Source organism: Mirounga leonina, unplaced genomic scaffold (genome assembly GCF_011800145.1).
Source record: "Mirounga leonina isolate KUSES-001 unplaced genomic scaffold, KU_Mleo_1.0 Mir_92, whole genome shotgun sequence".
Taxonomy (NCBI): domain Eukaryota; kingdom Metazoa; phylum Chordata; class Mammalia; order Carnivora; family Phocidae; genus Mirounga; species Mirounga leonina.
The window spans coordinates 11,576,620-11,592,057 of NW_023270852.1; the positions used below are offsets into that span (position 1 = coordinate 11,576,620).

General features: G+C 39.8%; 3 protein-coding genes across 3 annotated transcripts; 1 reads left to right on the forward strand and 2 right to left on the reverse strand.

The window, feature by feature from the left end:
* Positions 1-1,037: 1,037 nt before the first annotated feature.
* Positions 1,038-2,299, forward strand: LOC118004134 (olfactory receptor 51S1). Its single transcript, XM_034995310.1, has one exon. It carries the CDS (start codon positions 1,331-1,333, stop codon positions 2,297-2,299), a length of 969 nt encoding a protein of 322 aa, XP_034851201.1. The 5' UTR covers positions 1,038-1,330.
* Positions 2,300-5,786: 3,487 nt separating this feature from the next.
* LOC118004006 (olfactory receptor 51A7-like) lies at positions 5,787-6,778 on the reverse strand. Its single transcript, XM_034995132.1, is given in 2 exon segments — positions 5,787-6,333; positions 6,335-6,778. Coding segments are annotated over 2 exon segments (969 nt in total). The 3' UTR covers positions 5,787-5,808.
* A 6,382-nt stretch (positions 6,779-13,160) lies between these two features.
* Positions 13,161-14,469, reverse strand: LOC118004120 (olfactory receptor 51F2). The gene is given in 1 exon segment (XM_034995287.1): positions 13,161-14,469. A coding segment is annotated over 1 exon segment (951 nt). The 3' UTR covers positions 13,161-13,518.
* Positions 14,470-15,438: the final 969 nt, after the last annotated feature.

Consider the following 15,438-nt stretch of genomic DNA (forward strand, 5'->3'; position numbering starts at 1 on the left):
TTGACTGAGGGAAGGAAATAAGACTATAGTGTGTGTTCAGTCCTTCTTGTTGAAATTAGGAAAAATATTTGGACATTATATGTGAAATGAGGTTAATTGTGGAGCTTTTATTTTGGGAAATTGGTGAGTGGTGATATCACCAACTGACTTTGAGAATCAAGATATGTTCCCTTTTTTCTTTTTTTCTTTTGTCATTGTTGTAATTTCCCTAACACTGTCTCCTACTAATTGAGGAAACTGGAAGAGGTTTTAAGAAGCTTTTGTGAAGACCTGTTTTGAATTATTTGAATTTAAAATAAATGGGACAGGAGCACCTGGGTGGCTCAGTTGGTTAAGCATCTGCCTTTGGCTCAGAACATGATCCCAGGGTCCTGGGATGGAGCCCCACTTCAGGCTCCCTGCTCAGCAGGGAGTCTGCTTCTCCCTCTCCTTCGTCCTCTCCCTCTCCCTCTGCTCCTTCCCCAGCTCGTGCCCTCTCTCTCACTCTCTCAAATAAATTAAATTAAATTAAATTAAATTAAATTAATAAAATAATAAAATAAAATAAAGATAAATGGGACATAAGGGTAGAGATTTCCAGGGTGAAATGAACATAGAATGATCTAGGGGGATATATTTGTGATTCATCAATTTACAGAGTTTAGCTAAAGTCATGAGAGTAGATAAGACCACTGAAGAAAAAGAAAAGACCCAAATAAAGATCCCTCAAAAATGCCAAGATATACCTTGGACAGGACACAGCAAGATGAACTGAGCAGTTAACTTCTGAGAGGTAGAATTAAAAAAATAAGGAGAAACTGGATTTATAACAGCCAAAGCTCATTGAGAAAATACATTAGTTTAGGAAATATGAGTGCCCCTTGATTTAGTACTAAAGGGGTAACTGGTGACTTTGATGAGAGCACTTAAAGTTCACTGAAATGTGAGTGTGTTAAGGCAGCATGAAGTCAGAATGTCTGGGGTTGAGGGGAGCAGAAAAGATATTTATAGGAGTATAGACCCCCTCCCAGGTGTTTACCATTGATGGCGGGACATTAGTTAGGAAAAAGCTACAAGAAAAGGCAGGGTTAAAGGAAAGTGGGGCAACGATTTAGGGAGAGAAACAGATTTAAAGACAGCTTTAGAAAAACTGCCAAGACAAGAGATGAGTATGGCATAGATATTAGAATGTATGTGTATTCAGGGAAGGGAATGTGTAAGCGTGTGTGCTGGGGGCTGGGGAAGGAGGAGGCAGGTTGTTTTAGATTGCATCATGCAAATGTGTAAAAATACTAAGTAAATCTTTCCAATCAGTTTTCAGGTTCCAGAATTCAAAGTGGGATCCAGAACTATGTCAACATTCCCCAACCAGGCAGCCCCCAGTAACACTTCAATGGCCCCCACCTTCTTGTTGGTGGGCATGCCAGGTCTGTCAGCTGTACCCTCCTGGTGGACAATACCACTCATCACCATCTACCTTCTTTCTGCCCTGGGAAATGGTACTATCCTCTGTGTCATTGCCCTGGATCCCACCTTGCACCGCCCAATGTACTTCTTCCTCTTCCTGCTGAGTGTGTCTGATGTTGGCTTGGCCACAGCCCTGATGCCCACCCTGCTGGGTCTTGCCTTTGCTGGTGTTCATGCTGTCCCTGCCTCAGCTTGCCTCCTACAGATGTTCTTTGTCCACGTCTTTTCTGTCATGGAGTCCTCTGTTTTGCTCGCCATGGCCCTAGATCGAGCACTAGCCATCTGCCGCCCTCTCCACTACCCAACGCTCCTCACCAATGTTGTCATTAGCAAGATTGGCCTGTCTATCGCTTTCCGATGTCTGGGTCTTCACCTACCCCTGCCATTCCTCCTGGCCCACATGTCCTACTGCCACCCACAGGTTCTGACCCATTCTTACTGCTTGCACCCAGATATAGCCCATTTGGCCTGCCCGGGATCTTGGAGTGCAGTCTACAGCCTCTTTGTGGTTCTGTCAGCCATGGGATTGGACCCCCTGCTTATTTTCTTCTCCTATGGCCTCATTGGCAGGGTGTTGCAAGGTTTGGGATCGAGCGAGGAGTGCTGGAAGGCTGGTCAAACCTGTGCTGCCCACCTCTCTGCTGTGCTCCTCTTCTACATGCCCATGATCCTCCTGGCCCTCACTGACCGTCTCAGGGTGCCAGTACCTCAGCCTGCCCATACTCTTCTCTCCTATGTCCACTTCCTGCTTCCTCCACTGATAAACCCTATTCTCTATAGCGTCAAGATGAAGGAGATTAGAGAGAGAATACTCAAGAGGTTACAGCCCAAGAAGGTGGGTTGTGCTCAATGAGGAGGATGCCCTCCACATTTGGTAGCTCAAGGCTACCTGGTACAAAGGCTTTCATGATAAGAACTCAGTTCACCATGCATGAAATGGTCACTCAGGCACACATAAGCACATATACATGGATGCCTGTCCTTGCAAGTATGCATGTGTATATTAAGGAAAGCTTACAAGCTCCAGAGAATGGCAGTGGTCTACCCACAGTTACTGATCCATGGCATAGAGAGGCCAGGATCTAGGTGTTGTCACAACCTTCCAAGTATGCGTCTGTTGTTGTTCTGTTTTTGTTAACTTCCCCACCACGTCTATACCCCAGGAACTGAGGAAACTGGAGGAGTTAAACAGCTACACAGCAGAGAAATGAGAAGACAGAAACATTCGATGGCACTCTACATGTGTGTGTACATTGTTTTACAGAACTTTTCATGGATTTTATACACATGTGTCATGTATATAATCACATATCTCTGATCTATTAGTGTAGCATCATAGTCTGACTTAGTTAATACGGCATAAAGTGATCTCCCTCTCATAAAACAAACACGAGCTTTGGAATCCTAACAAGAACTACATTATTTGTACAGATTAAATGTAAGAGAATCAACATTTATGATGATAAGCATTCACATCCAAGAATATATGATAGATGTTCCACTTATTAACACCTTTTTAAAATTTTTCAATAAAATTATTTGCATTAAATTTATTTCTATAGTTTTAAAATGTATTTTGCTGCTTTTATAAATAAAGTATTTCCCTATTTCTATTTCCACACACATAATGCTAGATTGAGAAATAACATTTTAATCTTGCACTAATATCTATTTTACCAAATTATCATGTAAATTATAGATTTTATTTCTGGATTTTCTTTGTATTTAGCATATATAAGTAAAAATGGGTGATTGGTAATGTTTCCCTACTATTCACACAACTTATTCCATTTTACTTTATTTAATTTATGAAATCCCCAACCCATTATGAAAGATTAAGAGTGAAAATGAACATTCAAATCTTGTTTTTTATTTTTACAGAAGTGGCATTAATGTTTCACCTGTTAGAACAATGGTTGGCTGCTTGATCTTTGGGTAAACTTTTAATATTTAAATAATATATGTGTATTCCAATTTTATTGATTTATTGATTCCAAATTTTATTGATTTTTAATAAGCTTATTTGATCAATCCTATTAAGTGCTTTCTCAGCACCCATTGTCTTCTTTTTTAAAAAAAAGATTTATTTATTTGAGAGAGAGAGAGAGCACACACATGAGTTGGGGGAGGGGCAGAAGGAGAGGGAGAGAGACAGTCCCAAGCAGACTCCCCACTAAGAACAGAGCTCGATCCGGGGCTCAGTTCCTCAATTCTGATATCATGACCTGAGCCAAAACCAAGAGCCAGCATCTTAACAGACTGAGCCACCCAGGTGCCCCATAATTGTCTGCTTTAATGTGTTGTTCAATTTCCGATATTGAAACATCCTTGTTCTCTTGTGATTATAGAAGAAGCCATTTTAAATGAAAAGTAGCAAACTGAATCTACTAGTGCCAAAACAAGAACACACAATGATATATCATAACAGGGATCATAAGTTCAAATACCTAGAAGAACAAGGTAATAATAGCAATAAGTGGAGCAAGCCCGTCCTCAGACTATGATGATGGGGACTTTCCAGTGGGTTCCTACTGTTTCCATGTGGGAATGTAGACCTAGTATTACCATACCTTCCTACTTTTAAGATAACTTGTAAATCTATTTTAATATGAACTCATCTAAATGCTATCTTGTCTAAACACGTTTGTCTGAAGACCACATTTGGATTTTAGGGCTTTTAAAAAGATTAACATAGTTATCCATATAATGCAGAAAGAAGGAATTTTTTCAAATTTCAAAGCACATATGAAATCTATCATAATACACAACACAGAGAAAGTAATTTCCTCAAGACCACATAGCCAGGAAATGGCAGAGCTGAAACCAGAGGACTGGTTTCCTGGCTGAGTCTTGAGCCTATTTACCCCTCTGGCCACCTCCCTGACAGGACTAAGTTATCACAATAGAAGGTTTAGAGAACATGTTATCCCTGATAGGGCCTTTTTACTCTTTCTTCTATAGGTTGGCTTCTAAATCCCCAGTCTGGAGCTACATTATATCCTATTGATTAGCAGTAATCCTGGACTCTGATCCCTTAAATAAAGATGGCATATCTTCATAGCTCCTAACGCGTCTTTGTTGACACTTTCTCATTAGGATGTCCTTGGAGCACTCTAATCTGGCTCCATTTACAACACCAGGAAGTGACAGGTGAGTCCAGGTAGGCTCAGATAAGAAAGTTGTTTGGATGTCTGTTTGGCCACAGTGGTGCAGATTCTGTGTTGTGGCTTGACAGTTATTGGTACCTAATGGTATTATGGGCTGCCCTAAATTCTCTGTCTCTCACAAAGGGCCCTTATATTCCCTGTCAATGTTAGCTTCTGGTAAGAGGTGCAGAGAGTGCAGAGGTAAGTTGAGTCTAGGTGATGACCGCCCTGATTCACCCCTGAATCTCCACCCCAGCAAAACTTCGGACTATTCATTTAGTTCAAACTGATATACATCTACCAATCACATATTCTGAACTAGGTATTTTATTGTGAGGAGACTTTTAAAGTTGAATAACTCACAACTCTTTCCTTGTGGAAATTCATAATGTAGTCAGTGAGAGAGATAATACGTATGATATGAGAGACGTCTCTGGGTCTCCATCGATTGTGCCCCAAGGACTCAGCCCCTTACCTTTACTAGAAATGCTGCCAAATGCCAATGACCACCGGTAATTTCCTCCAATTTCCCCCCAATTTGGCGTCAGCAGAAAACATACTCTCTAGGTTCCCCTTTCACATTGTTCCCCACAAGTTTTCTTTCCCAAACATTAATGTCCATACCAGTCATCTAAGATCTTGGTAAAATGCAGATTCTCATTTAATAGGCTTGCAGCAGGGCATGAGATTCTGCAATTCTAGTTACTTTCCAGGTGATGCTTATGCTGTTGAGCATTGTACCACACTCTGAGTAACAAGGAAAAGAACATATTTAAACCAACTTAGACACATTAAGGGCTTAATGTAAATCACAAAAAAGAATCAAATAAGGAAAGCAAATACAAAGATGTTAAATGGCTCCACCAGTCACAGTTTAGGGCCGCTTATCATCGTTCTTCCTCAGAAGTTTCTCTGGATTCTTGCTCTTCATTCATACCTGAAGATAGAGGTCATCAATTCCCCAAACAATAACAAAAGGTTTCCTACCTACTCTCTGAAATGCAGGTCTCCTCTTTCTTAAAAGCAGATACTCTGTGGTATATTAGAGCCCCTTTAGGGATTAATTGATTGATTGACTAATTAATTAATGTAACTTAAGGACTATGAAGTAAAAGGAAATATCTCCTCTTTGAAAGAAATATTGCCCTGCTCCTAAGACAATTTATTGTAGAGAAAATGGAACTTCCACCTCTGCCCCATCATTTAGATTTTAGACTCAGTTTTCCAGGACTTTTATTCTAATCTGCTGAGTTTTTACACAATACACAATGGGATTCATCAAAGGTGGTAACAACAAGAATGCATCAGCTATCAGAATCATAGCCAAAGGGGATTTATGCTTGGCAAAGCGATGCATGGTAGCCAAGGTGATGATGGGCACGTAGAAGATGAGCACAGTACAACTGTGGGACACACAGGTATTAAGAGCTTTAAGTCTCTCCCCATGGGATGCAATACCCAAAACAGTCTTCAGGATGAAGACATAGGAAACCGCAATGAACACACTGTCTGACATCATGCAGAGTGCGACAAACAGACCATAGTAAAAGTTAACCCTATTGTCAGAGCAGGCCAGTTTCATGACATCCTGGTGGAGGCAGTAGGAGTGTGAGAACAGGCGTTTATTACAGTACCTGAGTTTCTTTAAAGTGAAAGGAAGAGAAGGAACTAGTAGAATGCTTTTGATAGCAAATGTCAGTCCGATATGCAAAACTCTGGAGCTGGTAAGAATGGAGGCTACACCTCAGGGGGGTGCAAATGGCTAGAAAGCAATCAAAGGACATGATCAGAAGCACCAAGGATTCCATGTCTGTGAATTCATGGATGAAAAATTCCTGGGCAATACATGCATCAGCAGAAATCTCCATGGCATTAAATAAAAAGATCCTCAGCATGGACGGAAGAGAAAAGAAAGACAAGCCCAGGTCAGACAGAGTCAGCATGGAGAGGAAATAGTACATGGGCTCATGCAGGGAAGGCTCTGTCCTGATGACAAATAGGATGGTGCAGTTGTCCAGGATGGCCAGGAGGTACATGAAGCAGATGGGGATGGAGATCCAAATGTGCACATGCTCAAGCCCTGGGATCCCAATCAAGAGGAAGGTGAAGATTTCAAATCCAAGGTATTGAAAGCAAACATCACAAATAGGTCTCTCATTTATATGCTCCTGGTAGATAAATAACATTAACAACAAACAAATAAATTAAATATAAAATAAATTAAATATAGCTCATCCTTAGGCATCAAGCAATAATGTAATATAACTTCTTCTATATGAAGAAAAATGCAGAGTATATTTTAGCAGGTTCTTGATGATAGTCGAGACTTTACACTCTTCAAGTCTATCTTCCTTCCCCGATATACGTCTAAACAACTCAATAGCTTGGAAGCAACAAGGTGTTTTGATAAACTTTTTTATTAAAACTACACTTTTTGAGATTCATGCATCAAGTAAACTAAGTTGGAGTACATTGCAATCTGGAAAAACTATAACATCCTGAATGTGGTCATTGGTCATTAACTCATACAAGTCAGAGATGTTACAGTAGTAGGAGTTAAAGGAGGCCTCTTATATTATTGTTCATGCTACGTTATGTGTGAAAATATAAAATGGATCTACCACAGAGTTTAGCAAACTAATGTGCAGAGCCAAATTCAACCCATGCCTTGTTTTTGTACAACCATGAGAGTTTTTAAAATATTTTTAAAGAGTGTTCTTGAAGAGGAGAAGAAAAAGCATATATGACAGAGACAAATATGTGTCCTCAAAAGTCTAAAAGATTTACTTTCTGGCCATTTACAGAAAAAGCGTCTTGACCCCTGCACTAGAAAATTACCCATCCAAGCACAAGCACACAGACATGAACAATCACAGTAGAATGAGTATGGTGGGAATGGAGTATGGGTCAAAGGGAACTCCAAATTTAAGAGTAATGTTTTATTTTTCATTTTTAAAAAGCCAATAACACGTGAAGCAAATACACAGATGTTTTTAATTTTCCCAAAAGAATTGCAAAAACACAGGGCAATGCTCTGTACTTTTCTATATTCTTTTAATTCTTCCCCCTCCAAACTGTCTTACACAACACCACTCCCAGACCCATAAACCACCAAGAGATTTCCGGGACCAAACACTCTTCACCAGCACAATCCTGTAGCCTGAGGCAGTCTGAGTGAGCACAGCAGGGAGCAGAAGAAGGACACCTCTGACACCAGCTATCATCCTCCAGGAGGTGAGCTGCCTGCTAGTAGACCAGAGTAAGTGGTGAGAAGGGAATGGCCAAAGGCAACCATTGGTCCTTTTGTGGGGAGTTAAGGAGTATTTCTTGTCAAGGGTAGAGAAAGAGGGAGTTGCATCCAGATGGAAGAAATTACAGGGTGAAGGGTGGAACTAGAAAGCAGGAAGAAGGGGAGAACAGTTACTAGCTCTTCTCTCTGCTGCCAAAATTTTGAAGGACCTTTGCCTCAACTTGACTCAAGATAGGAACTATGACAGTTTGTGGTATGTGGGGTGTGTCATATGGAGAAGCGATGAGGCTAGATGACGAGAACATATTTCAGTACTGAGCACCCATTTTGTCTCAGCCTCTCATATGTGGTGAGTATTTCCTTGACGTCAAGCACATACCACAGTTGCCATTTGTAGGTGCTTGAAATACTCACATTGTTTCCACGCAATTGCTACTGGCCCAGCTCAGAATGGCCATAGTTCTTGCCCTTCTTTCCCTGTTCTTGGATTCCTTTGCCATTGCTCTTGGCTGTCCAATGTCTACCCTTTAGATTGTGACCAGTTCAGGTTCTTATCTCTGGTATTTGGGTTTGATCCTGCTCATGTTCTTGGTGCCAGCATTAAAGGTAGCGCTCCTTTTAATAGTTCTAGGCCAGAAAAACCCCAGTAATGCAGCTGACACTCTGCCCTTGTCAGGGGAGTGGCATTCAGAGGGAGAAAAGTGATAATACACGTTTTATCCATTCTTGTTCAAAAGTCTCCTCAAAATGGTCATTTCTAAGAGTCCATGTCTGAGGTCTTTTTGACAAGCTACCAACCTAACTCAGGTACCAAAGAAAGGACTTACTATTGATAACATTGTCTTTTCAACTGTGTTCATCATGCAAATACAAAGATGTACCCCATCCCACATATGTTCCCTAAACTTTTCAGCTCTCAGTGTTGTCCCAAATGCAGTTTGATCCCTTAGGCTAGACAACCCATGAAGCATTTTTACCTCTAGCTTTCTTAAAGGCATAGGTTAATCTTTATAAATTTCAGAGTTTTCATTAGGAAACATAAAATAATCTTAGGGAAATTGAATTTGAGTCTCTAGGACACCTACCAGGCTCCTGGGTTCCTTATCCCAGAGCAAGGGTGAAAAGGTTTCAAATTCTTCAGGTTCTGTAACTTCTCTGCTTCAGCACCATGTTGGGAATCCATATTCTTATATAGACCCTCATACTCTTTCCTAGCATAAGCATATCCTCCTGAGAATTAACAGGCACTTAATCCCCTGAGAACAATGACTCTCTAACTTCATCGTGGTCTGTCAATAGCAGGCTCTCCTAAGAAATTCAGAAAGCAGGCTCTGACTCACAGTCACAGATTTAATTAACTCTTAAGATTCTGTTCCCACATCAGGTACAGGCTTTGAGGAGAGCCTGTCTCAGACATTGATAAGGTGGCCTATATCCAGCTATTGCTCCAAAAGTGTATGCCTTAATAGACTCAATCTAAGACTATCACAGACCTTATGTGAAATTCTGCCCACAGATATGTTCTGTTTGGTCATCACAACATCTACTTTTCTAAATGTGAGTGGATTTAGGTAGGTCACAAGCTTTCAAATTTATCATTGACTCCTCCTTTCTTCATTGTCTTATATCTAGTCCCTTCACATTTATTGGCCAGTGAAGGCATTTAATCTCATAAAACAGAAAGGAAAGCCCAGAATCACAAGCCTTCTGATATCTTAGACCCTCAAAGTCAGAAGTATCAATTTTTATTCAGCCCTCAACTTTGAAAATTGGAAATAAATAAAAAGTATAATTCTGGTGGTACACTTAGGAGGACATATGATTTTCAGAGACAGAATAGAAAAGAAGATCTAGTTAAACATCTTCAGCCTGAAACAAAGTAACAACAGATAAATGAACCGATTTACATAAGCCTACAATGGTTAATATAAAAGGGGATGAGCTACAGTCATCACCATAAGTCAGGCAGGAAATTAGAGAAAAGAGGCTTATAATTTGATAGTGAAAATTGATTTTCCACATTCTAATATATATATATATATATATATATGTATGTATGTATGTATTATAGTCAGAGCATTAAATATAGTAATAAAAATTCTTACACTTGATGTACTTAATCCAGCATCTGTCTGGGATCGTAACAGAAATATACGGCTCAATTATGTCTATGCTACATCCTCCCAGAATTCCTTGACATACATCTGCATTATTCTGAGCTGAACGTTCCTTGATCTCTAGATCCAGAAATGGCGTTAAGGTCACCAGGAGGAAAAGCAACTGGAACTAGAAAAAAATACTGGTGTTTTATTTTGTTTTGTTTTGTTTTGTTTTCAGGGAGCAAGGCAGTGAGAACTCTGCCCCTAGCAGGGCTCAATTTAGATAAAAGGCAAATTTACCTAAGAAAATTTAGGTAAAAGATTAAACAAAATGTATTATCCTCTTCGTGTTTTTGTTTCTCCAATTCAAATTGCTGCCCCAGCCCTTCCTCCTCCATTTCTTCCCTTCCTTTATTCCTCTTTTTTTTATTGTTAGTATTATAATTTCAATGTAAAAATCTATGAATTTCACAATGACAAATATTCCTTATAAAAGGAGTTGCTCTCACGGCCCTCTCTGAGACCACTTCTCTGTGCTTTATATGCTTGTATGACTTTCCCCATTGTCCTGGAGCTACCTCCACCCTTTCTAAAACACTTGGCCCATGGAAATCTTTTTCTGAACCATTTCTCTTCTCTGAGGTTAAAAAAAAAAAAGGTAAAGAAAAAGAAGTTGATAAGTATGCCACCCTAATTGATTTATGGAATTAAATGGGGAAGTAGAGCTTGCACCAAAAAAGAACAAGGGTGGCTTTTCAGTTCAACCGGAAAGATGGCTCAAACCTCAGTTGGAGGCAACCAGCTTTCTGTCAACCTACAACCTCTCCTGGTGAGAACATCAGGGTTTGAGTTTATGTCGTGAATCAGCTTCTTTTGGCCTTATTGTCCAGTCGTTGTTGCAACAACCAGACCCATCACTCATTGGCTGGCTCCACAAAGGGAGAACATGATAACCTCTTGCCTTAGGCCTGCATTGTGCTCCTCTGCTTCTTGCCCCAGGGCTGACACTGAGGCAAGACACATTCTCAGGCATTCACTTGGTATTCATACATGTGAGAAAGAATGGGGGAATTAACAACTCTTAGTTTAAACATTGACCAATGGTAAATGAGATCCAATGGATAAATGTTTTCCTCCTTATTTTTCTGGATGGACTATCATGAGATGTATTTGATAAGGCTTCAGAGTTGGGTCTGCAGGAATAGTCCATAGTCACCCATAAAGGTGACTGGCTCATTATTTATTTACCATCTCTCAGCTGCAAATTCCTCTTTGCCTGTTCTATGATGATGGTGTTGGACTCTGTAAATACCTTTTTGTCAACTGACACAATGTTAAGACTTGTCAGTGGAAGGCAGTGGAGGAACACTGGAGGGAGAAGGATATTTCTCTTCCTGGTTTCTGTGTGCTTTGTTGGCCAGACTCCCACAGAACATGCTATTTTTCCATTGCTTGGCACTGTGTGGTTTCTTCAGTACTCAGGTCTAGCAGTGCACAGCTTCCTCCAGTATTAGTCACTGAGCTTGTTTTCCATTCTTCACTGGGACAACAGAGACATAACCAAAGGCCCAGACAGTATGTAGCAGCACTCTAGCTGAGGGAACATCTCCTACCTCTTCTCCTTAGCCCTGGGTATGTGTATATAAATCGGGGCAGCACAGGGCTAGCCATCTAGCCACCCAACCCTCCTCTCAAAAGGGCAGCCTGGAGCTACCCATGCCTGAGCCTCACATGGAAATGTATTATAGTCCTATAAAGGGCACTCCTTCCATATCCCAGTTCCAGCAATGCCCAGCAGTCATAAGCTTGTCTGGCACACAGAGCTCAGAGACTTGGCATCTTTCTTGGCACTCCCAGAGGGCAGATTGTTTTGCAAGCTTCACCAATAGACACCTTAGTAACTTCACAGGCTCAAATTTTACTTAAAAAAAGTAAATCTGTCCATTTACATATGTACTTGTTCATTGAGGAAAGGAAAATACCCAAATTCCTCGAGGATTATTAGACATGGGATATCATTTCTCACTGATAATAGGCAACGAAACATGTCATCATGCTCTTTTTTGATTAAAGTATGAGATTATTGGGGCAAGATGATTAATGGAATTATTGACAAATTTTATCTCACAGTGAACACAATGATTTTCATACCTGTGGTTATTCCCCAGAGCCCTAAGTATATAATTGGTTATATTACACTTACGAGCTGGGAAAACTTTCATGTTACCATGTCTGTGAAGTTGCAACCATTACAGTAGGAAAGACAAAGTACAAAGTCAAAGTAAGCACAAATAAATTTTGTGAATAGTTGTCCCAGAATTCCATGACACTTATCACTGTATTATAGATGCCTCTCCATTAATTCACATTCATGGCCTCACTGAAGGTTCTGATAAGCTACTGGAAGAGAAGGAAAACATTCATGCTTGGTTTATGGATGGATTGGTGGGCAAGTTGGCACTAACCAGAAGTAGAACACAGTGGCAAAACAGCCTCACACATGGGTGGCCATTAAAAAAAAAAAAGAGTGCTGAAGGAAAATTCCCATAATGGAAAATGCCCTTGGTTGTTAACTTAGAAAGAGAGGTTGTCTAAGGTATGTGGATATACATGGATTTCTGTACTTTGCTGAAAGGCTTGGATAGTTGGTCAGTGAATGGAACTAGCAAACTTGAAAGAAGAGAGATAAGGAAGTCTGTAGAAGATGTATGTGAAATACATACTGAAGTGGATACAGAGGGTGAAAATCTTTGTATCTCATGCTAATATCCATCAAACAGTACCCACCTCAAAGGAGAAATTCAATAATCAGATAGAAAGAAACTACATGTAAATATCAGCAAGCTTTGGCTACACTACTGCTGATCCAGTGGGCCCACAGATGGAGTAATAATGGCAGAGATAGAGATAAAACATGAGCCAAAAGTATGAATTCCCTTTTATTAAGATTAATTTTGGAGAAATTGTGTAATCTTCATTCCTGGGTTGTTAGTAATGTTATTACCAACTTTTAATGTTCAGCTAACAACAGCAAGAACTGATCCTGAGCATTTGATATGGCATTTTGTATGTATATCAGACATAAGAAAGGGCAAAATAACTACCTATATATGATCCAATGTTGAACTACATTGATATGCTTATAAGATACACTCTATAGAATGACTATTTTTAGAGTTAATCAAGAATTTTAAGAAGAGAAAAATTAAAGTGCCTTTTGGATATCATTCAGAAAAGAACAACAGGTCTATTAACAAAGTTTCCTACATTAAATCTGGACTTTTTGAATTGTATGCAGTCTGAATGAATACTTTATTCAGGTCTCATACTACTTGAAAATACGAATAGTTGTTTACATACATTATCTCACTTTACCTTGAAAACAAAACATAATTTAGGTGATATTAATATGAACTCACTGACAAGGAAACTAAGCAAATATCACACAACCTGTAAGTTACTTAGTTTAAGATTGTTGGAAGAATATCTAGGCCCTTTGGGGCAATTACCCCATTCTACCAAAGCACTCATTCATAAATGGCTTTCTATCTACTCTGAGATAACTAGTAAATAGTGATTAGATTTGTTGCTGCTTCTGAATTAAGACCTTGATAATAGCCTTTCGAATCTGCTTAATCTTCACACTGTAGATGATAGGGTTGAGCACAGGAGGGATGAGAAGAAAGACATTGGCCATGATGGTGTGGACAAATGGAGGTGCTGAATGGCCATAGTGATGGACAAAAGACAAGCTGCTGAGGGGGATGTAGAAGACAGCAACAGCACTAATGTGGGATATGCAGGTGTTAAAGGCTTTTTGCCGCCCCTCTGAGGAGGCAATGCTGAGAACAGATCGGATGATCAGTACATAGGAGAGCAAGATGCAAGGGCAATCAAACCCAGTTGTGGAGAAAATTGCAAACAGACCGAGGATGTTGTTGATTCTGTTGTCTGTGCATGAGAGTTGAACGAGATCAACATGGTAGCAATAAGAATGTGAAAGGACCACAGCACTGCAGAAGGACAGCCTCTTAACAAAGAGCACCACTGGTAACATGACAGCAACATTTCTTATCAAGATGCTCATCCCAATCTGGGCAATCCTGGCATTGGTGAGAATGGTGGTGTATCTCAGTGGATCACAGATGGCTACAAAACGATCAAAGGCCATGGCCAGCAGAACCCCAGACTCCATGAAAGTAAATCCATGGAGAAAGAACATCTGGTCAATGCAGGCATTTAAGGTGATTTCTCGGGCTTCAAACCAGAAGACACCAAGGGTAGTGAAAAGTGTGCATAGGGATAAGCTCAGGTCTGTGGCTGAAAGCATAGAGAGGAAATAATACATGGGTTCATGTAGGTTCTGCTCATGGAGGACCACAAATAGAATCATGCTGTTCCCAGAGAGGGCAATGATATACAGGAGACAAAAAGGGATGGAGATCTAAAACTGGGCTGCTCTCAGACCCGGGATACCTGTCAGGATGAAGGTCAGAGGTTGAGCATTGGTATTATTGAGGGCCAACATAATGAGGGACTGAGAAGACAGGGATATTTGAATAAGTGAACACATAATAAATATGTAGCTATCACTTAGAACATCTTTCTGGCACTCTCACATTCACTGAATTACTACTGCTGATTCTCTAAGAATTTTAGTTTTTTCTGAGCTTTCTAGTACTGGATGCTTCTCTCCATGCTTCTCCTCATTTATTGAAAAGAGAGGATTCTCTGAATTATGCCACATCAAATTTTCCTAAGTCTGTATTCTCTTTGGTGACAACAAACATCACAATTAAGTCATCCCTGCCTGTAAAAGTTCCCAGTAGAATATTTAAACAATTTGAGAAAATTGGTCTCGAGTATTTTTTTTACTGAAGTATAATTTAACATACAGTGTTATATTAGTTTCAGGTGTACAACATAATAATATAATGATTTTCAGTATTTTTTGAAAATAAATTACTAATCCTGAAATAAAGCACTGAAAACATCAAGTCACATTTGAAATGTGGATATTATTAGTTTTTCCAGGGAAATATTCAGAATGCCAAAGACATCCCCAAGACACATATGTTTATATATGTGAATTCAAGGTGGTCCAAAGAACGACCCTAACAAAAATAATTGTAACTCCCATTTGTCAAATGTTCTCTGTGTTATTGACATTTATATGCATTATATAATTTCATCCATACACCAACTCTAGGAGGTAGATAGCAGTATATTTTGCATATGAGGAAACCAAGACTCAAAAATTAATCGCCCAAGGTTATCTTTATGTAGCACTACGTAATTGTTGAGAGAAACCATATATAACACAAAGGTGGAGGAAGAAAGAAAGAGAGAGAGAGGAAGGTAGGGAGGGAGGGAGGGAGGGAGGAAGGAAGGAAGGAAGAAGGAAGGAAGGAAAGAAAAAGAAAGAAAGAAAAAGAAAGAAAGAAAGAAAGAAGAAAGAAAGAAAGAAAGAAAGAAAGAAAGAAAGAAAGAAAGAAAG

What these genes read in the sequence shown, in the direction of transcription:
- LOC118004134 (XM_034995310.1), top strand. Translation starts at nt 1,331, where the DNA reads ATGTCAACATTCCCCAACCAGGCAGCCCCCAGTAACACTTCAATGGCC.